Raw genomic sequence first — 20,780 nt, 5'->3', positions numbered from 1 at the left:
TGAATATTAGAGGATTAAAAGCAGTGTTTACTGTTGGAGGATTACATATAGAAAACAGTTTGCAACATTGATGAACACAATGGTTCATCACAGTATGGATGTGTTGGACATCGCTGGATTACCTACAGTAACACATCTGTATCTGAGAGAAAAAACAGTATTCTCATTTTTCACATTACGTTTTTAAATAAATTATAAATAACATTACGGTCCTGCGCGGACCAGCCTGTATGTGCCAACTCGCCTCTTTATGAATACTCACCGTCTTAAAGCAAACTGAAACAATTTGAATTTATCAAGAGGCAAATTAAATGTGTGTTTAGTGACTTTGTTTTTTCACGTGTAGCATTTGATTACGTAATGATGTCCCCAGACTGATTTTGGAAGGTTTTATTTTGTGAAATGTGGTGACTGGAGTTAAATGTGGGCGTGTGGGTGTCTGTGTTTTCAAGGAGAGATGAGCCCTAACCCCCTGATCCCACCGGAAGCGGCTGCGCTGCGACCTCCACCAGGCGCGTTTCAAAAACGTTGCGGAAGCGGAGCGTCGTGTGTGCAGCCTCGCAGTTGTTGGATGAACGTTCCACTTCCTGCGTGTGCTGCGCCGCGCCGCGTCAAAAATAGGATTCATCGTATATTTTAGAAATTCCTTGCAGCGAGGAGCTTCTGGGACGCTTCGAGCCGCGGCGCGGCGCAGCAGGTCTGGTGGAATAGCACCCATTGACTAGAGTGGCCGCGATTCGTAAAAACGCCGCAGACGCTCCTGGTGGGATTAGGGGGTAGAGTCGGCTCTAATGATGTTGTTGTTTTTGTGGCCTTGTTGAGAAGGGCGGCCTGTTGCGTGGCCCCTTCACCATCAGTGTCACTTTCTGTACTTTGTTCATTCCATTCCTTTTTAATCAAAGAAAAATAAATCTCTATGTGACCGCAACAAGTGTGTGTCTCCTCACAACACACCACACACAACTCACATGTGTGTTCACTTAAACTGAACTAGCTTCATAGCTACACGATACAAAAAGGCTGTATAAATGTTAGCTATTTATATTATAATACATCTTTTAAAGTGATTCATTAGTACCACATACAAACATGTAGCTCCTTTTTTTTTTTTAAAGAATTGTAAATTCATTACAAAATCCAGTAAAAATAATATATATTATATTCTGAAAAGATAATAATTCTCCATAATGTGTTCTTTTACGGTATATTTGGGAACGGAGTATTGTAACAATGAAGAATTTATGTTTTTACTTGTTACCTTTGTTCTGGCTGAAGGTTCATGCTGAACCTGTAACAGCTGGAAGCAACTGTTGCTACAACAGTAAGCTCATAACTCTGGAAAATGTAGAAACCATTAAACATAAATGGAAGGATCCAAACTGGTTGTGAAGAACAAGAGGAGCCCACAGCTCCATTTTAACGCCCCTTGGCCAATGAGAGGGTTCATCTGGCCCTGAGCCCAGAGTGAGCTGGTCGGGGTCTGGATGTCTGACAGAGGCATGACTCAGCAGCTCTCAGACCTGTTACATCACATCCATGTCTTTCATAAAGCAGAGGCTCTGGTTTTCAGTGTATTACACTCTACAATGTAAACCTTCATGGTTTGTTCTGACGTCACCTCGTTGATGACATCCAGAGGTGAAAGACCCACAGAACATGCTCAGGCTTTAATGTTGTTTGATAGTGTAAACATGTGTCACTGACACGAAGAGACACAATAGGAGTGTATGGTATCACACCCTTACTGATAATATAGTGATTGGTTTGTGTTACATTTGGATCACAAAGAAAGCATTATAAATATGAACTAGTTTTTCATTGCAGTCACTACGACTGTAGCACCCTCCAGTGGTACATATCAACAAGACACTGTGTCACAGAATAGTGCACGCCTTTCCTCAACAGTTCCCTGAGTAGTCTTGATTCAAAGTGAAGGTTACTCAGCGTCTGGACAATGTTCATGTTTATGCTCACTACAGGCTCTAAAAGATTTTCAGTGTGTGAAAATATGTTTAAAATGATCTTTTTGGTTGTTAGTTAATATGTGGGGGACAAGATATGATTTCTTAAAAATAAAAAAAGCATAGAATCATATGTTTTGTTTGCAAAGATCTTGATTTGTGAAGTTATTCAAATTAATAAATAAAGCTATTGGAAAAAAACAAACTACGAGAATAGAAATATATAGTGGCACGGAAATAAAAGACTAAGACATGAAGTGTGTGTGTGAGTAAATGTGCTCTGATTGGTAAGCAGCAGGCCAGCTCTAATGTTATTGGTTAAGGGCTTAAATATGTGCCACCCTTCAGCCTATCAAGTACAATGTGTTGGAGCACTAGCCAATAGTGTTACATAGTGATGTCACTATGTTACAGAAATATACAGAGGAGTTTCAGGCGGGGTGGGGGGAGTGTGTGGGAGAGAAACTCCCTCTGGAGGGAACTTTGGGAATGTAGCCTTTGCATTCATTTACATACACAAACACCTATATAACTCTATGTGAAAGGGGAAATCCAACAGTTGACATTTCTCTTTGTTCTTTAATGTATGATATCAAGCGCTAAATTGTTTTCCCATGCTGTAAATCCATCTCAAACCTGCAGATCTACACCGGCGGAATAGGTGCTTCATTTGAATTAAAACACTACAAACGGCCACACACACACACACACACACACACACACACACACACACACACACACACACACACACACACACACACACACACACACACACACACACACACACGAGGAGTTAGAACTTTTCTTTATGTATAACGGGGGCATGCCAAGTCACAGCATTCTGGTACGTCGCCACACAGATACAGCAAGACACATTGAATAACACTTGAATGTTTTCACTCACACTCACATTCACACTCATTCACACATGTTTGTACAGACCAGAGCAATTCATAACTTTATATCAGCATTACGTACCTACAGCGGACAGAAAACAACAGACCCAGTTCACCGCCCGGGCCTCGCTCACACTGCACCCCCCACGCTACATTCAGATCAACTTTGTGTTCGATCACATTTAGCTTTTGAGAGCAGCAAACATCAAACATGAAGATGCTTTAAATGTGGCATAGAGTTCACAATACTTATTTTCAACCAAGTGCAGGAAACTGGACATCACTTTTTGAGTTTAGCTCAATTTGGATTTTGATGAAACTTGATCATATTCTCTCCAGATCCTCAACTTGTGTCCTCAGAGGATTCATTTAGATAAGAGAGTATAAGTCAGTGTTCATGGTTTCAGGTTCTGCTTGATATGGTCAGTATTGATGTATTGTCACGTGAACACTAAGTGTTAAACACTTGGAGGAAATAGTTGAGTCTGAATGACAAATTAATTAAGAAAATAGTCATCTTATAAGTTGTCTCCTCAAATCTAAATGAACTCTCTTTCATTTGTTCAGTATGTTCATGTGGATCAGGTTTACAGACAATCCTTGGATGAGTTAACACTTTCATCTGTTCTGTATCTACATAACACTGGGGGGGGGGGGGGTCTGAATGGGGACGTGCAGCTGCAGTGTGAGTGTGGCCTGACACAGCCGTTTCATCCTGTAACACAACAGCTTTTAAAGTCTATATAAAACCATTTACATTTGGGGTGAATGTCTCGAGTACAAAAAAAGGCACTGCCGTTTGTTATTCCAAATATGACCTTCCCGCCTCGTGCATGCACTTTGGAAATATAAATTACACATTTCTTTCTTTCAATTTTCTCCATTTCTTTTTTTCTGCACTTTTTTGTCTTTTTGAGTTTTTTTATTATTAAACATACAATATTCTTTTGTCAAATATATATGTAAGCCTGCAGTCAATACAGGACATCGGCTCTTTGATAAAATAAAACGAAATGAAATAAAGGAGCAGTCAAGCGGTAACCGTAGTTACAGAATGGATGCTGCTGAACACACAGGGAAAAAAGAGAAATCTTGGCATCCCATATCAACATATTAAAACTGCAGAACCTATGACAAAAAGTAAAAGATACAAAACAGCATATATGTCTCAACTTAAAGTACATTAAATGTTTTTTTTGGAATATCAAGGCGATATCTAACGGTTAATACTGCAGTGAGCAGAGCTGATATGCATTAGAACAAATAAAGCATTTGGTTTGAAGAGATGTGTAATGACCCTCAGAGCTGTAACTCTCCACTGTCCCGTCACACAGACGCTCTGTGACTGCAAATACACAACATGTAACGTTACTATGTTACTCTGCACGCATAGCAACATCCCATAAACTCAGGTTATGAATGCTGTCAGTCACAGACAAAAAGTAGTGTTTTTTTTATGCAAAACTAAAAACTTTGTTTCAACACCTTTATAACTCAAACATGGCAAGGTGAAGTAAATAAAAATACTGCAAGTGTACGACAGTTTCAATAATCCCTTTGATCACATTACAGACTGCAGGTTGGTTTATCTTAACACGTGATGTGTAAAGGACAGTGATGTTCTCTACTATTTAACATAAACAAATGCTATGAAAAGACCAAAACCAACACTGTGTATCAACTCCTTTGCTATAACACTCTTATCAAACGATGAAACACAGATCGATAAGCCTCACCGTTGCACTGGTTGACATGTTCCTTCCTTACAATGCAAAACCACTGTAGTTCGTTTCAGTCAATCCATCATACAATGTCCTGCTGCCTCAAATCATCCATAGCACCAAGTATAGATTCATCCGCTGCTGGAAATAGTCCCCAACAAATACACCGTTTCCTCCAAGTTTTTGAAAGTCTACATCTTTAGAATTGGGTCTTTTCATAGGATTTGTTGACATTAAGATATGTCGAATAATGTCTCATTCTTTAAAGTAACACACATTTCAACCTCGATTGTTCACCTCAGGGCCATGCAGTGAGGTGGTAACTGGTCACAATGGGCCAGTCTACTTCCTGGCATGCCAAAGCCTACACCCCGCTGGTTCTGTTTGCTGACAGTTCTTCTGAAGTGAATTTGGTAACTGAACACGCATCACGCTCCGAGTTCACATGAAAACAAATCTCAACATGACACTGATAGATACAAACAAGATTATAGTTTAACAACAGCAACGACGACGAGAAAGAAAAGTTAACAGTCAAAGTCAACAATAACTATGTTAATATTTGAGATGTACGTATGGTCACCAGCCATAACATGTTAATACATATGGTACTTTAAATAATAATACACCTAAATGAGTAAAAGTATCACCTCTGCAAAAATTATGAAAAAAAGAATAAATAATTGTATCTACTTTAAGTACTGATTCATATGGCAGTGGCATCGGAACAGGCTCCGATGCTTCTCAGCGAAGAGCGGCAGACAGAAAGGTGTGACATCAGTTCATGCTTTGGTGGAATCTTCATCTTCAAATGTACAGACCACTTCTGATTGGCTACAGACTCAAGGTGCAGAAAACACACACGACTGAGGCAGTGCACTGTTGCCACTAACACACATACACTGTCCTGTGGTGTGTGTGTGTGTGTGTGTGTGTGTGTGCACTGATCCAGACTGCAGCTTCAAGCCGCTGATCCACTCTCAGGCACCATCAGTCTTTCTGCATGTTTCAGCTCTTTAGACACACACTGAATGTATTGTACTGTAGTGTTTTTTATTTCCATTATGATTTTCTTTCCTGTGCAACCTTGAAGGTTGGAAACACATAAAATAAGCATAGTTTATAGTAACACAGAGTGTTTTAAAAGGTTTGTTAATGAGCATAACATGCACAAACCCTGGCATGGTCCTCTAGCGATGAGAAGACAAAGCATCTTCAGCTCCAGATCCACCGTCAGACTCAAAGAATCAAAGCGGCGGGATAATGGCCACCTGTTGTGGTTCTACCGCTCCACTTCTGCCTCCAATCTGCTCCATGTGATCCGACTCTGGATCACGTTATCTTATCAAGTGCAGGATACAAAGGAAGTACTCTAGAATTGCAACACACTAAGGACACTAAACAATAATAATCAATAACCCTGGATGGTGACCGTTTAGCTGGAGAGTTTTCATACCAGCTTACTTTCCATCAATCTGCTCTTATGAAGTCTGTCTACCAGACACAATAAACGGAGGATAAATATTAAGACACAGAATAACCAGAAGAGTCAGTATTTGAAGAAGAAAGGAAAGAAATGCTATCGCGGCCCGGAGCAGACAGAAGACCGTGTGACACATCTGTGAGGATTTCCTGCAGCATTAACATTTCCTAATTATATCGCTCATCAATGATCGGTGTATAATCTGCCTGCGTGTTCACAGGCGTCTGCCCCGCTCTGACTGCGGTCGGCCAGCAGGTGGAGGTAAGCACTAATGAGACAATCTCTGGGAAAGCTACCCTTCATGGATTGACAGTGTGTGATTTCTGCCATGTTGCAACATGGTCTGAGTGGAAACCAAATAGCACTCTTGTTTTCTCTGTCGTCTCCTCCACATTTCACAATCTTCCTGTACCCCCCAAAAAAGATATTTAGTTGTAACATGCAGCTTAAGCATATCACCCTGCTTTAAAAAAACAAACTAAACCCAGTATCTGAACATGCAGACAGATCCCACTGACAATATCAATCTCCCATTTATAAAAAAAACTCTACATTTTCAATGTACTGTTGCCTACAAAGGCTCTGAATTCAAAAGAGTTCATACAGTACATGCTGTGGATAAACAATGTGTAACTGACCGCTGCCAAACTCACTTCCTCCGACACTCGCTCACGTGAACAACATGATTAGACATGGCGTCATCTTCCTCGGTCGTCTTCGGCTGATCAGAGGTCCCGCCTCTGACGCCGTCCTCCTTTAAACATCCGCTTCCCTTTCCAGTTTCACCTCAGCTCCACTCTCTCTTCTACTACTTCCTGAGTCTGTCTCCTACCTCTCATCTCCACACACCTGCCTCTTTCTCTCCCTCCTCTCTCGTTCTCTCTCTTGTTCAAGCCGACATGTCTTGGCTGCTAAAATAAAGAATAAGCACGTTGGTTGTAAACTAGCGTGATGGCTACTCGGGACGTAAAGCTGGTAGACAGCCAAGGCTTTACAGAAAATGTCACGATTCATACCTGAAATTCATACATGTTTTTGTACCCTTTGAAAGTAGCATCATTATGTAAACAATAAATACAATACAAATAAATGATTTTGTTTTGCCCCCCCAAATACTGAGCAAGAGGACCTTCCCGAGCTCTACAAACATCCTTGCAGGACGCATACAGTCAAGGAAATCCCAAACTTCCTCTTAGCTCGTCTTGTTTTTGGCTCTGAGGTACTGTAATGGATTTGAAGAACGCCACGAGCTGTGGTCAATGATGTGCTGGGGGGGGGGGGGGGGGGGGGGGGGGGGTCCGAGGGTGTCGGAGAGGGAAGGGGCCTCAGTGTTACCGGGCCCCGATCCGCAGGCCAGCGTCTCCCTTCTGCTGGCCTGCAGTACTGCTTCTGGCCTGCCGGAGGGAGGGTGGGGGTCAGGGTCAGGGGGTGGGCGCTGTTCACACACTGTCCAGGCCGTGTTCAAGGCTTGTCCTCTCTCCTCACCCAGATGCTGGCGGAGCAGGAAGTGTTTTTTTTCCGCCCCGATGGACGGTGCCAATGTGATAGCGTTAGCCGTTTGATGATGGCGCTCTCTGGGGGGTCTTGGATCCCGCCCCGATCCTTTGGTTGAGCTCTACCGTTGGCTACAAGCAGAGGGGACAGGAGGGCTGGTGGCCTCGAGGTGACTTATCGTGAGAGAGCCTCGTGAACCCGCGCCGTCCCACTGCTCTCGCTCAGGTCTCCGCTTCATATCGTTGATGTGCGATCAGCACCGTCTAAAGAGGAACAGCAGAGAGGAAGACACGTTAACAAGTCGTTGAGCAGATGCTTCACTTCAGAACCATAGCCATGCCTACAGGAGCAAGTATCTGGCCAAACACACTACAACGTGTTGACCGCAGGGTCTGGGGATCCAAACCACTGATCCTCTGTTCAACGTTACAGTTCTGCCTTCATCAGGACCCTCGACTCTATACGCCAGACGGGTTCACTGAATCAGCGTACTCAGATAGGGTCAGTGTTATCACAGTTGGGTCCTGATGAAGACAGAACTGTTAGCAGTGGAATTAAAAGACAACATTCCTCAAATTTGAGAGAAAACGTTAACAAGGAAACCTATTTCTACCACACTTCTCATGTACTAGCCTTCTTACATATACAAGTACCTCTCTTTGTCTTGTTTCGTTGCGTTCCTGCAGTACATTCTTCTTACCACGTTCTAACCATCGCTCTTTGGCTACAGGTTATTTATTAAGCTCTGTTTTATTAAATCCCATCTGATATGAAGAGTAGTAGTGATGGAAGGCCTGAGGCGTTTTCTGACTTGGTGAACAGTGAGGGTCCGGAGCCCACACTGTCATGATGGGAGAACAACACATCTGTATAAATACTGACCGAGCAGTGCAGAGGAAAACAACAGGTTGCTGGTGTGGCTCGCAGGATAATGTTATCAAGCTACACACTGGTAGAACAGTTGATTCCATCACGACACTGAAAGGGTGGGTTGATGCCACACACAGAAACATAAAGAATGGACGTTATAAAACATCCACATTCTTCTTCTTGTACCCATGATACATTGTGTTTCAAATCATTTCCAAGTCGTGTTTGTGAAGCTCACCACAGCCGGCTAGGTGTGCAAAAGACTAGAAGGAGGGGAAGTCTGAGTTTTTCCTAACTTAAACACACTCTTTGGTTCTGCTCTCCACCAAACACACAACCTCCTCCAACACACACACAAAGCAGCACTTGTCCACTGCTCTGCTCCGAGCACTGAGGCCCACTGTCCTGACCTCGGTCCAGCTCTGAGACGGGGGGAGTTGGCACTGACTTTAACCCAGACTGAAACTCACTGTATGGGAATATTCTGCACAAGCCAGGTCAGCCAATGACTGCCTCGATGTATGCCATGTCAACTACACTATAATCTAGGTTTTCTGTATGTGTTTTCAGGCATTTTCATAGTGTTGGCCATTTAAGGGTTTTCAAATTCCCATAGCTTTGAAAAGATTGTTTTCTAGTGGTTTCCATGTTGCTATAAACCAAGAGCACCAATAATAGATGTCGTCTCTCTTTATGTGTGTGGCTCGGGTCAATGCCATCTTGTCAGTGACGACAGCGCCTTAATCCCGACTAATCCAAAAGTTGGTGGAGTTGAGGAGGGCCCGGCTCAGTTCAAACAAACCGCGACCTAAATAATGAGTAACTTAAATAATATCATTTATATGGGTGAGTTATTCAATCATTCACCCACTCAACAGTTGTAATAGTGGGGAAATTATCTAAAGAATTAGGCCAGGCAGTAAACATGTTTATTTCTGCTGTAAAATGTGGCATTTCACTTTGAATGGGGATTGAAGGAACTGCAGTTTTTGGCATATGGATGGTGGCTTCATTTTTCAGCACTGAGGTTGGCACTAGGCTCCAACCATCTTTTGTCTGTGGATCGTCACATTCTATTCACCTTTTGAGCTGAACTTCCTACCGAAATTAAAATAATTGCCATAATATTTCAAACTTGTAGACTTTTGGAACTAATGAACCAAACTTCACCAACATATATAATATAAGGCAAAGCCCTTCAACATGTCCGAAATGATTGATGGGTGAAACACCTCCAGACTTAAAGCTGATGATGGAATGGACAGTCAGCTTAAGTTGATCTTATTTTTAAGATCAACTTAGGCGAGCTATTGTTAAAATGTTTCACTAATTGACTGACTGATATGATGTTCGGACACTTTATAGTTTGCTTTAGGTTTTAAAAGTTAACGCAGAAGTGTCTAGGTCGGATCCAACTGCTGGCATTTACAAAAGATGTTATAACTGAAGCTGAAAGTATCATGTTTACAAGTTTAACTCGGGGTATGATACAAGCCCGTAAGATCGGCTAACAGAAGCTCGGACATTTCACAACATACAGTGTGGTATAAACACTACAAGGTTCATCCAGTTGTTTGCTACCTGTGCACTTCTGTCACAACAAATCCTGGCCACAAAATGAGGAAATTGAAACTGAAAAAACTTTTCAAATCAAACCGTGCCACTGCAGCCTGGAACCAAAGTGGATTCCTTTTCAACAGCTGAGATAATTCAGTTGGACAGACACTGCAGTCTGCAGTCACCAGACACCTGACTGATATGATGACCATGTACTGCGTATTGAAGAACTACATTTCTCTATGATCGCAAAATAGTGCTCATGTAATGTAAGAGAGAGAGAGGGTGACAGGTGGGGAGCATCACATGCTAATGAACAACTAACATATTAATAATAAGAGTCAAAACGTTGTTACCTCCCAAGGCGTGCTCTGTCATGCTCAGACACAGAGACTCAAGGCGATTGTTGATGTCTGGCTCTGTCACTGGAAGCTGAAGATCTGTAGTAGCAAACGCAAACATGAAGCAACATCAGTATTAGTGACTCACTTATATTCGGACTAAAGAGATGATTTTAACAAAATATCTTGATTATGATTGTCACAGTAGCAGGTAAAGGGAACTTCGTCGAGTCAATTATTGTGCAGTTGACCCTGTCCAGGGCAGTGTTCATGCTTTCATGGTTTACTCGTTTCTCATGTGGTGAAGGCTGCAAAACAATGTTGAACGACTTCTCACACTCTTGGATCAGGCCTTGGATCATAATCAAGCAGAATCATAATAATGCTAAAACGGCACCGGGGGACGAGTGGGCAAAGAACAACATAAGTACAGTCAGATCAGTCCACTGGTACAATGCCGTCCACTGGACCAGAGTGCAGACTCTATAATCAGATTATACCACACTGCTAACTCCAGCACTGGGACACATGCTACATCAAACAATTACAGCCGGATCACGTCGTCTTTTGTGTGTAGTGATTGAGACCGGATTGAGTTCACCGTCTCAAAATAACAGAAAGTAACTGATGCTCTTTTCTCTTAATTGCATGGCTATATGAAATATCACTAACTATCTGTCACTCATATGATCAGATCTTACTTTCGATATTCAAAAATGCCATGATGACTAATAAAGACAATGGAACAGACTATAGACTACTGAATATATAGAATAGTGTTAATCCAGTATTAGCCAGTACACTCAATTATTTCCCCCCAACCGAAATCAAGAACACGTTCTTAATCTTATGGCACCGCTAAGTCACATCTCCTACTCCTGAGGGCCTTGGATCACTGGAGGAGTGATGAGTAATCATACTAGCAGCTACGCAGATTTGTGGGGCCAGAAATGTCTAAAATAACAATAATGTATGTTGTGTTTAAGAAGCAATAGTAAGAAGTCACTCTTTATACAAATGTAAGCAAAGCCATGGTGACAGATGGGAGAAAAGAGAATGCATTTGGACAATGGAAATTGGTAAGAGTTAAAAGCATGAGTTGAAAAAGGAATGAGTCAACAGTATATGTATTAAAAGCAATCCTGTTTGAAATATTTTTTGACCAGTCGGTTAGACAAAACAAGCAACTCCACGCATGACGTTGGTCTTCAACATTTCGCTGAATTCATTCATTCAGAAAATAATTGAACATCAATATCAACATAATTCTTTCCAGAGTATTTATTTTTAGGATACAACGAAAGAATCTATATTAATATCTTTATATCAGCAATGAGATCAATCAGACTTTACACAAAAGTCAAAGCCCCCACTTTCTTTTTCATTTGATTCTTTTAGCTCTCAGTTGATAGCTTCGGTCGGCTGTGAACAGGGTGGAGACTGTTTTAAGAGGGTTGGGTTGAGGTTGGAGGTGAGGGTATGTGTGTGTTGGGGGGGTTGTATTTGGGCCACAGTACAGCCTAGCAACCCTTCCAGCCATTTAGACCTTAGCTGAGTCTTCAACACACGCCGGGCAGCGAAAATCCCTTGTGGCCAGAGAGAAAGGCTGAGTTAGGCCCAGTAGTCCACACTGGACTATTTATAGGCTCCAAATCCCTCCAACACCCCCAGCCCCACCCATCCCTCCCCCTGTCCACACAGACTAACAGCGACACAAACACACACAAAAAAAAATCCTACACACACACATTTGTTCCTTCATCCCCTCGTTTTCTCTCACTTAATAAGTCTATCTGTTGGCAGAGAGGAAGACTGATTGCAGATATATGCAAAGAGGAGGGTGGGGATCGTGGCGGCGGGGGGGGGGGGGTCTAGCCTTTCAAATCAGTTTATCTGGCCCAGACACAGCTGTTGAGAGTGACTGCTACGAGTGCATGACTCTGCAGAGTTGTCAAAGGAGGAGAGATGGGAGAGGAAGAGGGAGGGAAAGTTAAGAAAGGGAGTGAGTCAGGGAGAGAAGGAAAGTGGGCCAGGGAGCCGTGTCCTCGCTGCACAAAGACCCTCATTGTGAGACTCCTCCGACTCTTTCCTCCCTCCCTCCCTCCCTTCCAGCCTGCCTGCCTCTATCTCTTCCTCTCTCACATACAGTCTCCTCTCTCCCTCTAACTTCCTCCCTCCTGATTTTTTAAAATATGTTTTCCCTCTTCATTCTAAAAAGAGAACATGTCTGCTGTGTGTGTGTGTGTGTGTGTGTGTGTGTGTGTGTGTGTGTGTGTGTGTGTGTGTGTGTGTGTGTGTGTGTGTGTGTGTGTGTGTGTGTGTGTGTGTGTGTGTGTGTGTGTGTGTGTGTGTGTGTGTGTGTGTGTGTGTGTGTGTGTGTGTGTGTGACAAGAGTGGAGGAAGCCCAGCTTGTTCTATTACTGGACTTTGTTCCCGTGGAGTGAGAGTTTCTGGTCTTGGGTAATATCAGTAAGCTTCATGTTGTTAATTTATTATATTGTATAAGCAGTTTGAGAATCAACTGAATAAGAGAGAAGCAGAAGAAACAAAACAAAGCCATGCGTCATTTCCTCGCTTCGATGACGTAGTTTCCTGTTATGTCCTTGTCGGACAGCTTCCAAACGCATTTATGTTTACACTACAAAGACATGTGGTCAAGTGCACCTCAAAGCACCTCGCTGTTTAGTGGTGTTGTGGGACAAGGGGGTTTAAAGAATCTAATGTGTCATGGGGGTCATTTACAGATGTAGAGCCAAGAGGCATGTTATGTGAGGTTTAAAATGGTCTCTAAAAAAGCAAGACAATAATTACATTTACAATTCTACAATGAACTACAATTCCATTCATGAAAGTAATGATTAATCACAAACGTGTAGTACCTACATTGTCAGCCCTAACCTGCAGAAAGGACACATACATTTAACAACCAGCAGCCCTGTCACGGAGGTGATCTCTCGGCCCATAGATCTCGGCCTCCGTTACGGGTTGTATAGCTTCATTGTTGTTGATTGTGTTCACCTGGTGCCCTGTGTTGTCCCCTCCCCCCTCCCCTGTGTCTTGTGAGTATTTAGGCTCTGTGTTTCCTGGTAGTGTGTGTGAGATCCTTGTTGCTGGTGACTGTGTTCACAAGAGACAGTAAGATTGAGGCTGTGTCATGTACCACAAGGAGTAATAAATGCCCACTCTCTGCCTCTGCCTCTGCCTCCTTGCTTGGTCAGGCCGCTCACAGGCCGCTCACAGGCCGCTCACAGGCCGCTCACAGGCCAGTCTCACCGGACAGTCTCACAGGACAGTCTCACAGGACAGTCTCACCGGCCAGTCTCACAGGCCTCTCACCGGCCACTCACCGGCCAGTCTCACAGGACAGTCTCACAGGCCAGTCTCACAGGACAGTCTCACAGGACAGTCTCACCGGCCAGTCTCACAGGCCTCTCACCGGCCACTCACCGGCCAGTCTCACAGGACAGTCTCACAGGCCAGTCTCACAGGCCAGTCTCACAGGACAGTCTCACCGGCCAGTCTCACCGGCCAGTCTCACAGGCCAGTCTCACCGGCCAGTCTCACCGGCCAGTCTCACCGGCCAGTCTCACAGGCCAGTCTCACAGGCCAGTCTCACCGGCCAGTCTCACAGGACAGTCTCACAGGACAGTCTCACAGGACAGTCTCACAGGCCAGTCTCACCGGCCAGTCTCACAGGCCAGTCTCACAGGACAGTCTCACAGGCCAGTCTCACAGGCCAGTCTCACAGGCCAGTCTCACAGGCCAGTCTCACAGGACAGTCTCACAGGCCAGTCTCACAGGCCAGTCTCACAGGCCAGTCTCACCGGCCAGTCTCACAGGCCAGTCTCACAGGCCAGTCTCACCGGCCTCTCACAGGCCAGTCTCACAGGCCTCTCACAGGCCAGTCTCACAGGCCAGTCTCACAGGCCTCTCACAGGCCAGTCTCACAGGCCAGTCTCACAGGACAGTCTCACAGGCCAGTCTCACCGGCCTCTCACATGCCAGTCTCACAGGCCTCTCACATGCCAGTCTCACAGGACAGTCTCACAGGCCAGTCTCACAGGCCAGTCTCACAGGCCAGTCTCACAGGCCTCTCACAGGCCAGTCTCACAGGACAGTCTCACAGGCCAGTCTCACAGGCCAGTCTCACAGGACAGTCTCACAGGCCAGTCTCACAGGCCAGTCTCACAGGCCAGTCTCACCGGCCAGTCTCACAGGCCAGTCTCACAGGCCAGTCTCACAGGCCAGTCTCACAGGCCAGTCTCACCGGCCTCTCACAGGCCAGTCTCACAGGCCAGTCTCACAGGCCAGTCTCACAGGCCTCTCACAGGCCAGTCTCACAGGCCAGTCTCACAGGACAGTCTCACAGGCCAGTCTCACCGGCCAGTCTCACCGGCCAGTCTCACAGGCCTCTCACAGGCCAGTCTCACAGGCCAGTCTCACAGGCCTCTCACAGGCCAGTCTCACAGGCCTCTCACAGGCCAGTCTCACAGGCCAGTCTCACAGGCCTCTCACAGGCCAGTCTCACAGGCCAGTCTCACAGGACAGTCTCACAGGCCAGTCTCACCGGCCAGTCTCACCGGCCAGTCTCACAGGCCTCTCACAGGCCAGTCTCACAGGCCAGTCTCACAGGCCTCTCACAGGCCAGTCTCACAGGCCTCTCACAGGCCAGTCTCACAGGCCTCTCACAGGCCAGTCTCACAGGCCTCTCACAGGCCAGTCTCACAGGCCAGTCTCACAGGCCAGTCTCACAGGCCAGTCTCACAGGCCCCTATAGAGAACTTTAATGCTTGCGGATACAGTTAAGGTCAGTGATGTCATCCAAATCTTCAAACGCATGATCGAACTGATATAACATGAACATATTATGGAAACACCCCTTAAAAGCGTTAAAAAGGAAGAAAAAAGTTGTGGTGTTGCAATGGAAATATTTAGACAGTTTATATAACTATATAAAAACTACAATAAATAAAAATGTTAAACATGTTTTCATTCATTTCATACCGGATTGTTGGAACATGACCATGGTTTGTGGGGAGGTGTGAACGGGCAGCGAGCGCGTCCTCTGCACGGAGCTGTGGGTCCGGCTCGGCATGCTGTTGCTTCCCCCGGGGTTGGCGAACCACAGACCCTAAGGACAACAATGTAACAACATGAAGTTAGATTCATGTACATGCCAATGGCTCTTCAAGACTAATGTTAAAGTTAAACACTTATCTACTTTCACGGAATCTAAGTTTTCGAAGAGACAGACAAGAAGGACATACCATTGTCTGCTTGTGTCGTCAAAATGAACATAGAAATTGTGCTTGGATAACAAATCAAACCTACTAACAGGTTGTATAAAATGGCACCCTTATCACAGGGTATATGCAGGAATCCTGAAGTCTGATTTAATACCTTTTAAGACCTTTTTTAAGACCCTTTCCATACATTTTAAGACCTCATCGCAACTTCGAGTTCTAACCGGTTACATTGGCGACACACTTTACCTCACATGTACTATATTGATTAGCTAAACAGAGTGCAGACAGACTAGCCTCCTCTCCACATGAACTTCACCCTCTCTGTGAAGGTCAGGGTTAATGCAGCATGCTGCTTTGTTGCTTCTGTGCTCTTTCATTCCAGTAGAACTCCTCAGAAACCAGTAGAAACCAGTATTTGACCAATAAACAAAACAATTGACAAAACTTTGAAATATGAAACTTCATGAGCTTCAGCGGGGTAATGCCATATAGGAGCTCCCTCACAAATACCCAGGGGTTACATTGGGCTGGGGCTGTCCGGGGCTAGGCCCGGCACAGAGGACGATGCTCTGACGTCATCACCCTCACACATTTGTCATATGTTTACAAAAAACAATATATATGTTCAGACTTTTCTCGTTCTTAATATAGCAGATAACCCCCCCCCCACCCCACACACAGAGCGGAGCAAGGCAACGAAACTTAAAATAAGAAGCAGCATTTTATGGCACGCTATGCATGGGGCCGCCTTGAGGGGGTTTCCCGACATGTCGTTGCAGTAAATGAAAGGGTGTTTCATGTTGTCGTTGCTGTGGACCTTCTTAATACCTTGGAAAATGCCGTTTAATACTTTTTAATACTTTTTAATAGCCTTAATTTTCGCTAAATTGATTTATCAACTTTTAATACTTTTTAAGACCCCGCGGACCCCCTGGATCACTACTTTTGAGGTTTAAAACATTATGGGGACTCTTGTTTTTAAATTCAAGTTTTGTCTAAATTAAAGAGCAATTGTATTTGGAAAATAGACATCATCCTAAATACTTGCTAGATCAAGCACAAAACTAATTAAAAAAATGTCCAGGGTGCATTGGGCTCTATTACAAGTTTGTTGTAGAGAAGTTGGCAAGTTATTAGCATATGCTGCACATTGACTTTTCCTATTGTTATACAGTTTGTTTGAGATTGGACGCTAACAATAGTTGTGCACCAGGATGCTCTAATTCACTTGTTTTATGACCTGTGGATCTTCTGGTTATTCAAATACTGGACATATAACAAAATAATAACTTGATGCACAAATACAACAATAATAATAACAGATTCTCCCCCTTCTACGTTCACTGATCAAAGAGGTGTATGGAATATATAAGAATGGATAAAGGCCACAGCTTCTTCAACATGTCCCCCCCCCCCCACGCTCCTGTCTGGAGGTCTAGCCCACTCCTAATGACAGTCTCAGATGCTCACCGCATGAATTCCTCACTGTAACCTGCCTATTATACCCCGTCACCACTACCACACGCCCCTCCTCTCACCTCTCTCCCTCAGACCCCCCCCCCCCCCCCGTGGCCCTGCAGTGCCACGGGCCGGGGGAAAAACAGGAAATGCCTGTGCACTGTTCTCACTGCCTCTCTCTCTCAGATGCACTCATATACGCTCTCACTCTCTCATTGCCCCTCCTCCAACATCAGAGCCACCTCTCCCAAACTATGACTCACATATTTCCCTCCCACCATCCTTCTCCTCTCTCTCTCTACACATCTACAACCAACACAAGAAGGTCCAGTGTGAGGAGGAGGAACTGAGGTATTTCCTCCCATTGTAAGGGACGTAAGAGAGAGAGAGAGAGAGAGAGAGAGAGAGAGAGAGAGAGAGAGAGAGAGAGAAGGGGGGGATTGGGTCAGCACAAACTGAAGGGTGCCAGAATGGGCCTGAAACAGCTCCTCCTGTTTCAGTGTTCGGCACTGACGCAGGGCCTCTGGTATGTGGGGTGTCCTGCCTACAAGTTCCATCCACCTCACTTCATTCTCCTCTTCCTCACCCCTCACTTATTTCATCATGGAATCAAAAGTCTATTTCAGAAAGAATACGTGCTGAAGGAGGAATTCTGCTGCCCAGGATATTGTAAACATCCTGGAATGTGTTATTATGCATTTCTACATTTTCCTTTTACAGTCACGAACACCCCTTCCATTCAGCAGTCCGGTTTAGTGGAGCTAAGGTTTATGTATTAGAAAGATGAACAGGCCTTGTAGAAAGTACCTTGAACTACCCACCCTCATTGCATCGCCTCAACTGATGCTGGAGTTAGTGATAACACCATATCAAAAAGATTCAGCATTTAAACCAAGTGTGTTCCCCATACTGCCAAAGACCACCGCTCTGTGCGGTCAGAACCAAAGCATTCATCATTTATGGCTGAAACTATTCATTGTTCATTTATCAAAAATCTTCGGGTTGCACCTTCTCAAAAGGGAATATTTCAGTTTTTGACCGTTAATCCATAATAAAAATACAACTTGAAGATTAAATATTAAGTTCTTGGAAATTGCAATTTTTGGCTACCATCATTTTATAAACATTATATCCATTATATTATCTATGGATTCAAACGAAACCCGTAAAAGTTTTTGCTATTCACTTATATAACAATTATATCCCATATTCCCATACTATTTTGATGTCATATATACTAAATCTGTAATGTAAAGATATACTAATAAATTGTTTCATTTTCCAGGAATGATTGAGAAGTTGAAGCGTTATATAACTTGTAATACTGTCTGCCCTTCTTGCCTGACAGTCCCTTTTCTCCCTGCTGGTTTCCTCTCATCCCTCCTATGTTCTGCTTGTTTGACCCACCTGTCTGCCCTGCTTGGGACCGGTGGGTGTGCTGCTGGAGCTGCGGGGTGTGGGTCCCAGCAGCCCACTGCTGCCCAGCAGGCCCAGCCTGGCACCCGGCAAGCTCCTGGAGGGCATCTGGAACTGACGGAGGCTCCTCCGGGCCGACACGCTGCCCCCAACACAGCCAGCGGTGGGGAGAGAGTTAGACTGGCCGAACCGGCTGCAGCAGGACGAGACAAAGAGATGCAGGTAAACATCCATTAGGATCCTGGTCACAGGAACATGTGTGATGAACACAGAAGATAGACATTCAGAAAGGTTCACAAATAATGAGATGAACATTGAGAACCTCAAGTTTGTTTGTGAATTTATGATTAAATGATAATCCTAACTTTCTTTACTGAAGCGGAAGTCGAAATCTCACAGTCGTTCACGTTTATTCTCATTTTAGTCAGATACTGCTTTTGTAATCGCAGACATGTGAACAAAGGAAATAAATGTAATGAGTGAACTTCATTATATTTGAATATCTTTTTTTCACATTTAATTCATTCAGCACAATACTTATTTCCATATGTCTGTCAGCCTTGATTTTCAGATTGTTTCATAAAAGTTAAAGTGACTTTGATTAAAAGTGTTTCATCACAGCCAGTATAACCCAGGAGAAGAGATACTGCATGTCCGTGAGATTTACCTCCTCTGCGTTCGGTACCCTGCCATGTCGAGGAGAGTTTTCCTTGGAATGGACCGGAACAGCCTCTGGACCTGTTGTTTCCATGACAACAGCCTCTTCTTCTGCGTCTCAGTGAAGGACTGACAGGGAGGGGGAGGGGAGAGCAGGGAGTACGAATCAGGGATGAAATGAAGCATGACTGCTGAGGATTTTCAGGTGCATTTCTTTGCAGAAAAGGACTCTATGCTTTGACAAAACATCATAATACACAATGCACATTTATTCATTTCAACGTAATCCAACTGATCATTTACTCAAACTCAGATTCTAAAAATTATATCATTTTTTTCTTTCAAGATTTTAATGTTAATATCGACAGAAAACACAACAATACTGTTCTGACATATAGTTACGAGGAAGGTATGTCAATGTCTGCATGTAGAGGCATTTAGGGTAGACCTATTATGTTCACCAACATCTGCAGATAAATAGTCACAGGTATTAGATAAGCAACCAGTAAGTGAAGGTGAAGTGTGGGACAATAGGAATCATTTCCTCTTTCATGATTTTTCTAGAATGAAACTAAACCTCCCGCACGGTCTGTTCCTAGTATATGATGTGCTTTATGTACATGTGGTCATTTCTTACCTCATGTATAAGGCACTTGTCGATGAGTTGTAGGTAGGAGCTGATGTTGTCCTCGTCTGACCTCGACACCAGTAGTTGGGTACAAACTGAGAAGGATGGAAATAAGACGTTGTGATAAAACAAATCTTTCTAAGTCAATGAAAACCATCTGACCTGAGAGCTGGTGCATGCAGCCCACCTTTGCCCATGACACGGGTGAACTGGCCGGGTAGATCCCCCTCAGCGATGACGCTTGTGCTCGACTCAGCCTCCCCTCCGCCTCCCCCGACCCCCGTCAGGTGGGAGCCCGGCGCTGCGCTCTTGCTTTCGGGGCTCAGCAGGGCCCGCTGCATGGAGGCCTCCTCGCCACCATTGAAAGCCTTGATAGGCGTCATGATCATCTGATGGAGCTCCTGTAGGGGCGAGCGCAGATTACTGCCCTCCAACACATCCTGTGGTAGACGATAGGAGGGAAGAGGAGGAAGAAAGGGTTATGAAAAGGAAGAAAATAACTACAACAGGAAACATTTAACACAATCATACAAGACAAATCTGTTATGCTATGGGCCAACATGAAGAATATGAACAGATGAGAATAGCATCCACACGGCCATGTGATAGAGCAGAGAATAAAGTAACACCAGAAATACATACATGTGGTTTTCCTTCGCCACTTGTGTCCGTGATATCAGACTTCCTCCCACCCGGAGTCTGTGTAAACCCAAAATACCAAGCAACAGGTGTCTCGTTTCCGCAGCCCTACCAGTGCAGCGGTAACACATTTTGAAATGAAGCGCTGGTGAAAAGGTTAAGCCTGAATTTAGCCGGCCCAAGAAGTCACTCCTGTGCTTTGCCCTTGAGCGCCATTGTCTTGCTTTGAAGGCTGAATGGAGGGCTGAGGGGTGGGGGGAAGAGGATGGGTTTACATGTGGAGCCCAAAACTCTCCTTCCGGGATCTCGGATAAATAACGCCCACTCAGAATGACCACCCTTCTTACTCGAGAAAGGAGATCAATATCCAAAAACAAAAGTGCAATTCAAAAATAAATGAATCAACAAAACCC

General features: G+C 44.3%; 1 protein-coding gene across 5 annotated transcripts in view; it reads right to left on the bottom strand.

Annotated features, from left to right (window-relative positions):
* Positions 1–2,751: 2,751 nt before the first annotated feature.
* samd4a (sterile alpha motif domain containing 4A) overlaps positions 2,752–20,780 on the bottom strand; it is a 55,530-nt gene continuing 37,501 nt past the window's right edge. For all 5 annotated transcript variants that reach the window (XM_034105977.2, XM_034105985.2, XM_034105995.2 and 2 more), the window contains 7 exons: positions 19,916–20,168; positions 19,738–19,823; positions 19,111–19,229; positions 18,435–18,636; positions 15,328–15,454; positions 10,339–10,422; positions 2,752–7,818 (listed from right to left, as the gene is read on the bottom strand). In XM_034105977.2, the coding sequence (XP_033961868.1) occupies positions 7,790–7,818; positions 10,339–10,422; positions 15,328–15,454; positions 18,435–18,636; positions 19,111–19,229; positions 19,738–19,823; positions 19,916–20,168 (900 nt within the window). In that variant the 3' untranslated portion in view covers positions 2,752–7,789. The remainder of the gene's footprint in view (positions 7,819–10,338; positions 10,423–15,327; positions 15,455–18,434; positions 18,637–19,110; positions 19,230–19,737; positions 19,824–19,915; positions 20,169–20,780) is intronic.

This window comes from Pseudochaenichthys georgianus, chromosome 3 (genome assembly GCF_902827115.2).
Source record: "Pseudochaenichthys georgianus chromosome 3, fPseGeo1.2, whole genome shotgun sequence".
NCBI classification, from domain to species: domain Eukaryota; kingdom Metazoa; phylum Chordata; class Actinopteri; order Perciformes; family Channichthyidae; genus Pseudochaenichthys; species Pseudochaenichthys georgianus.
This window is presented reverse-complemented; position numbering and strand designations above follow the sequence as displayed.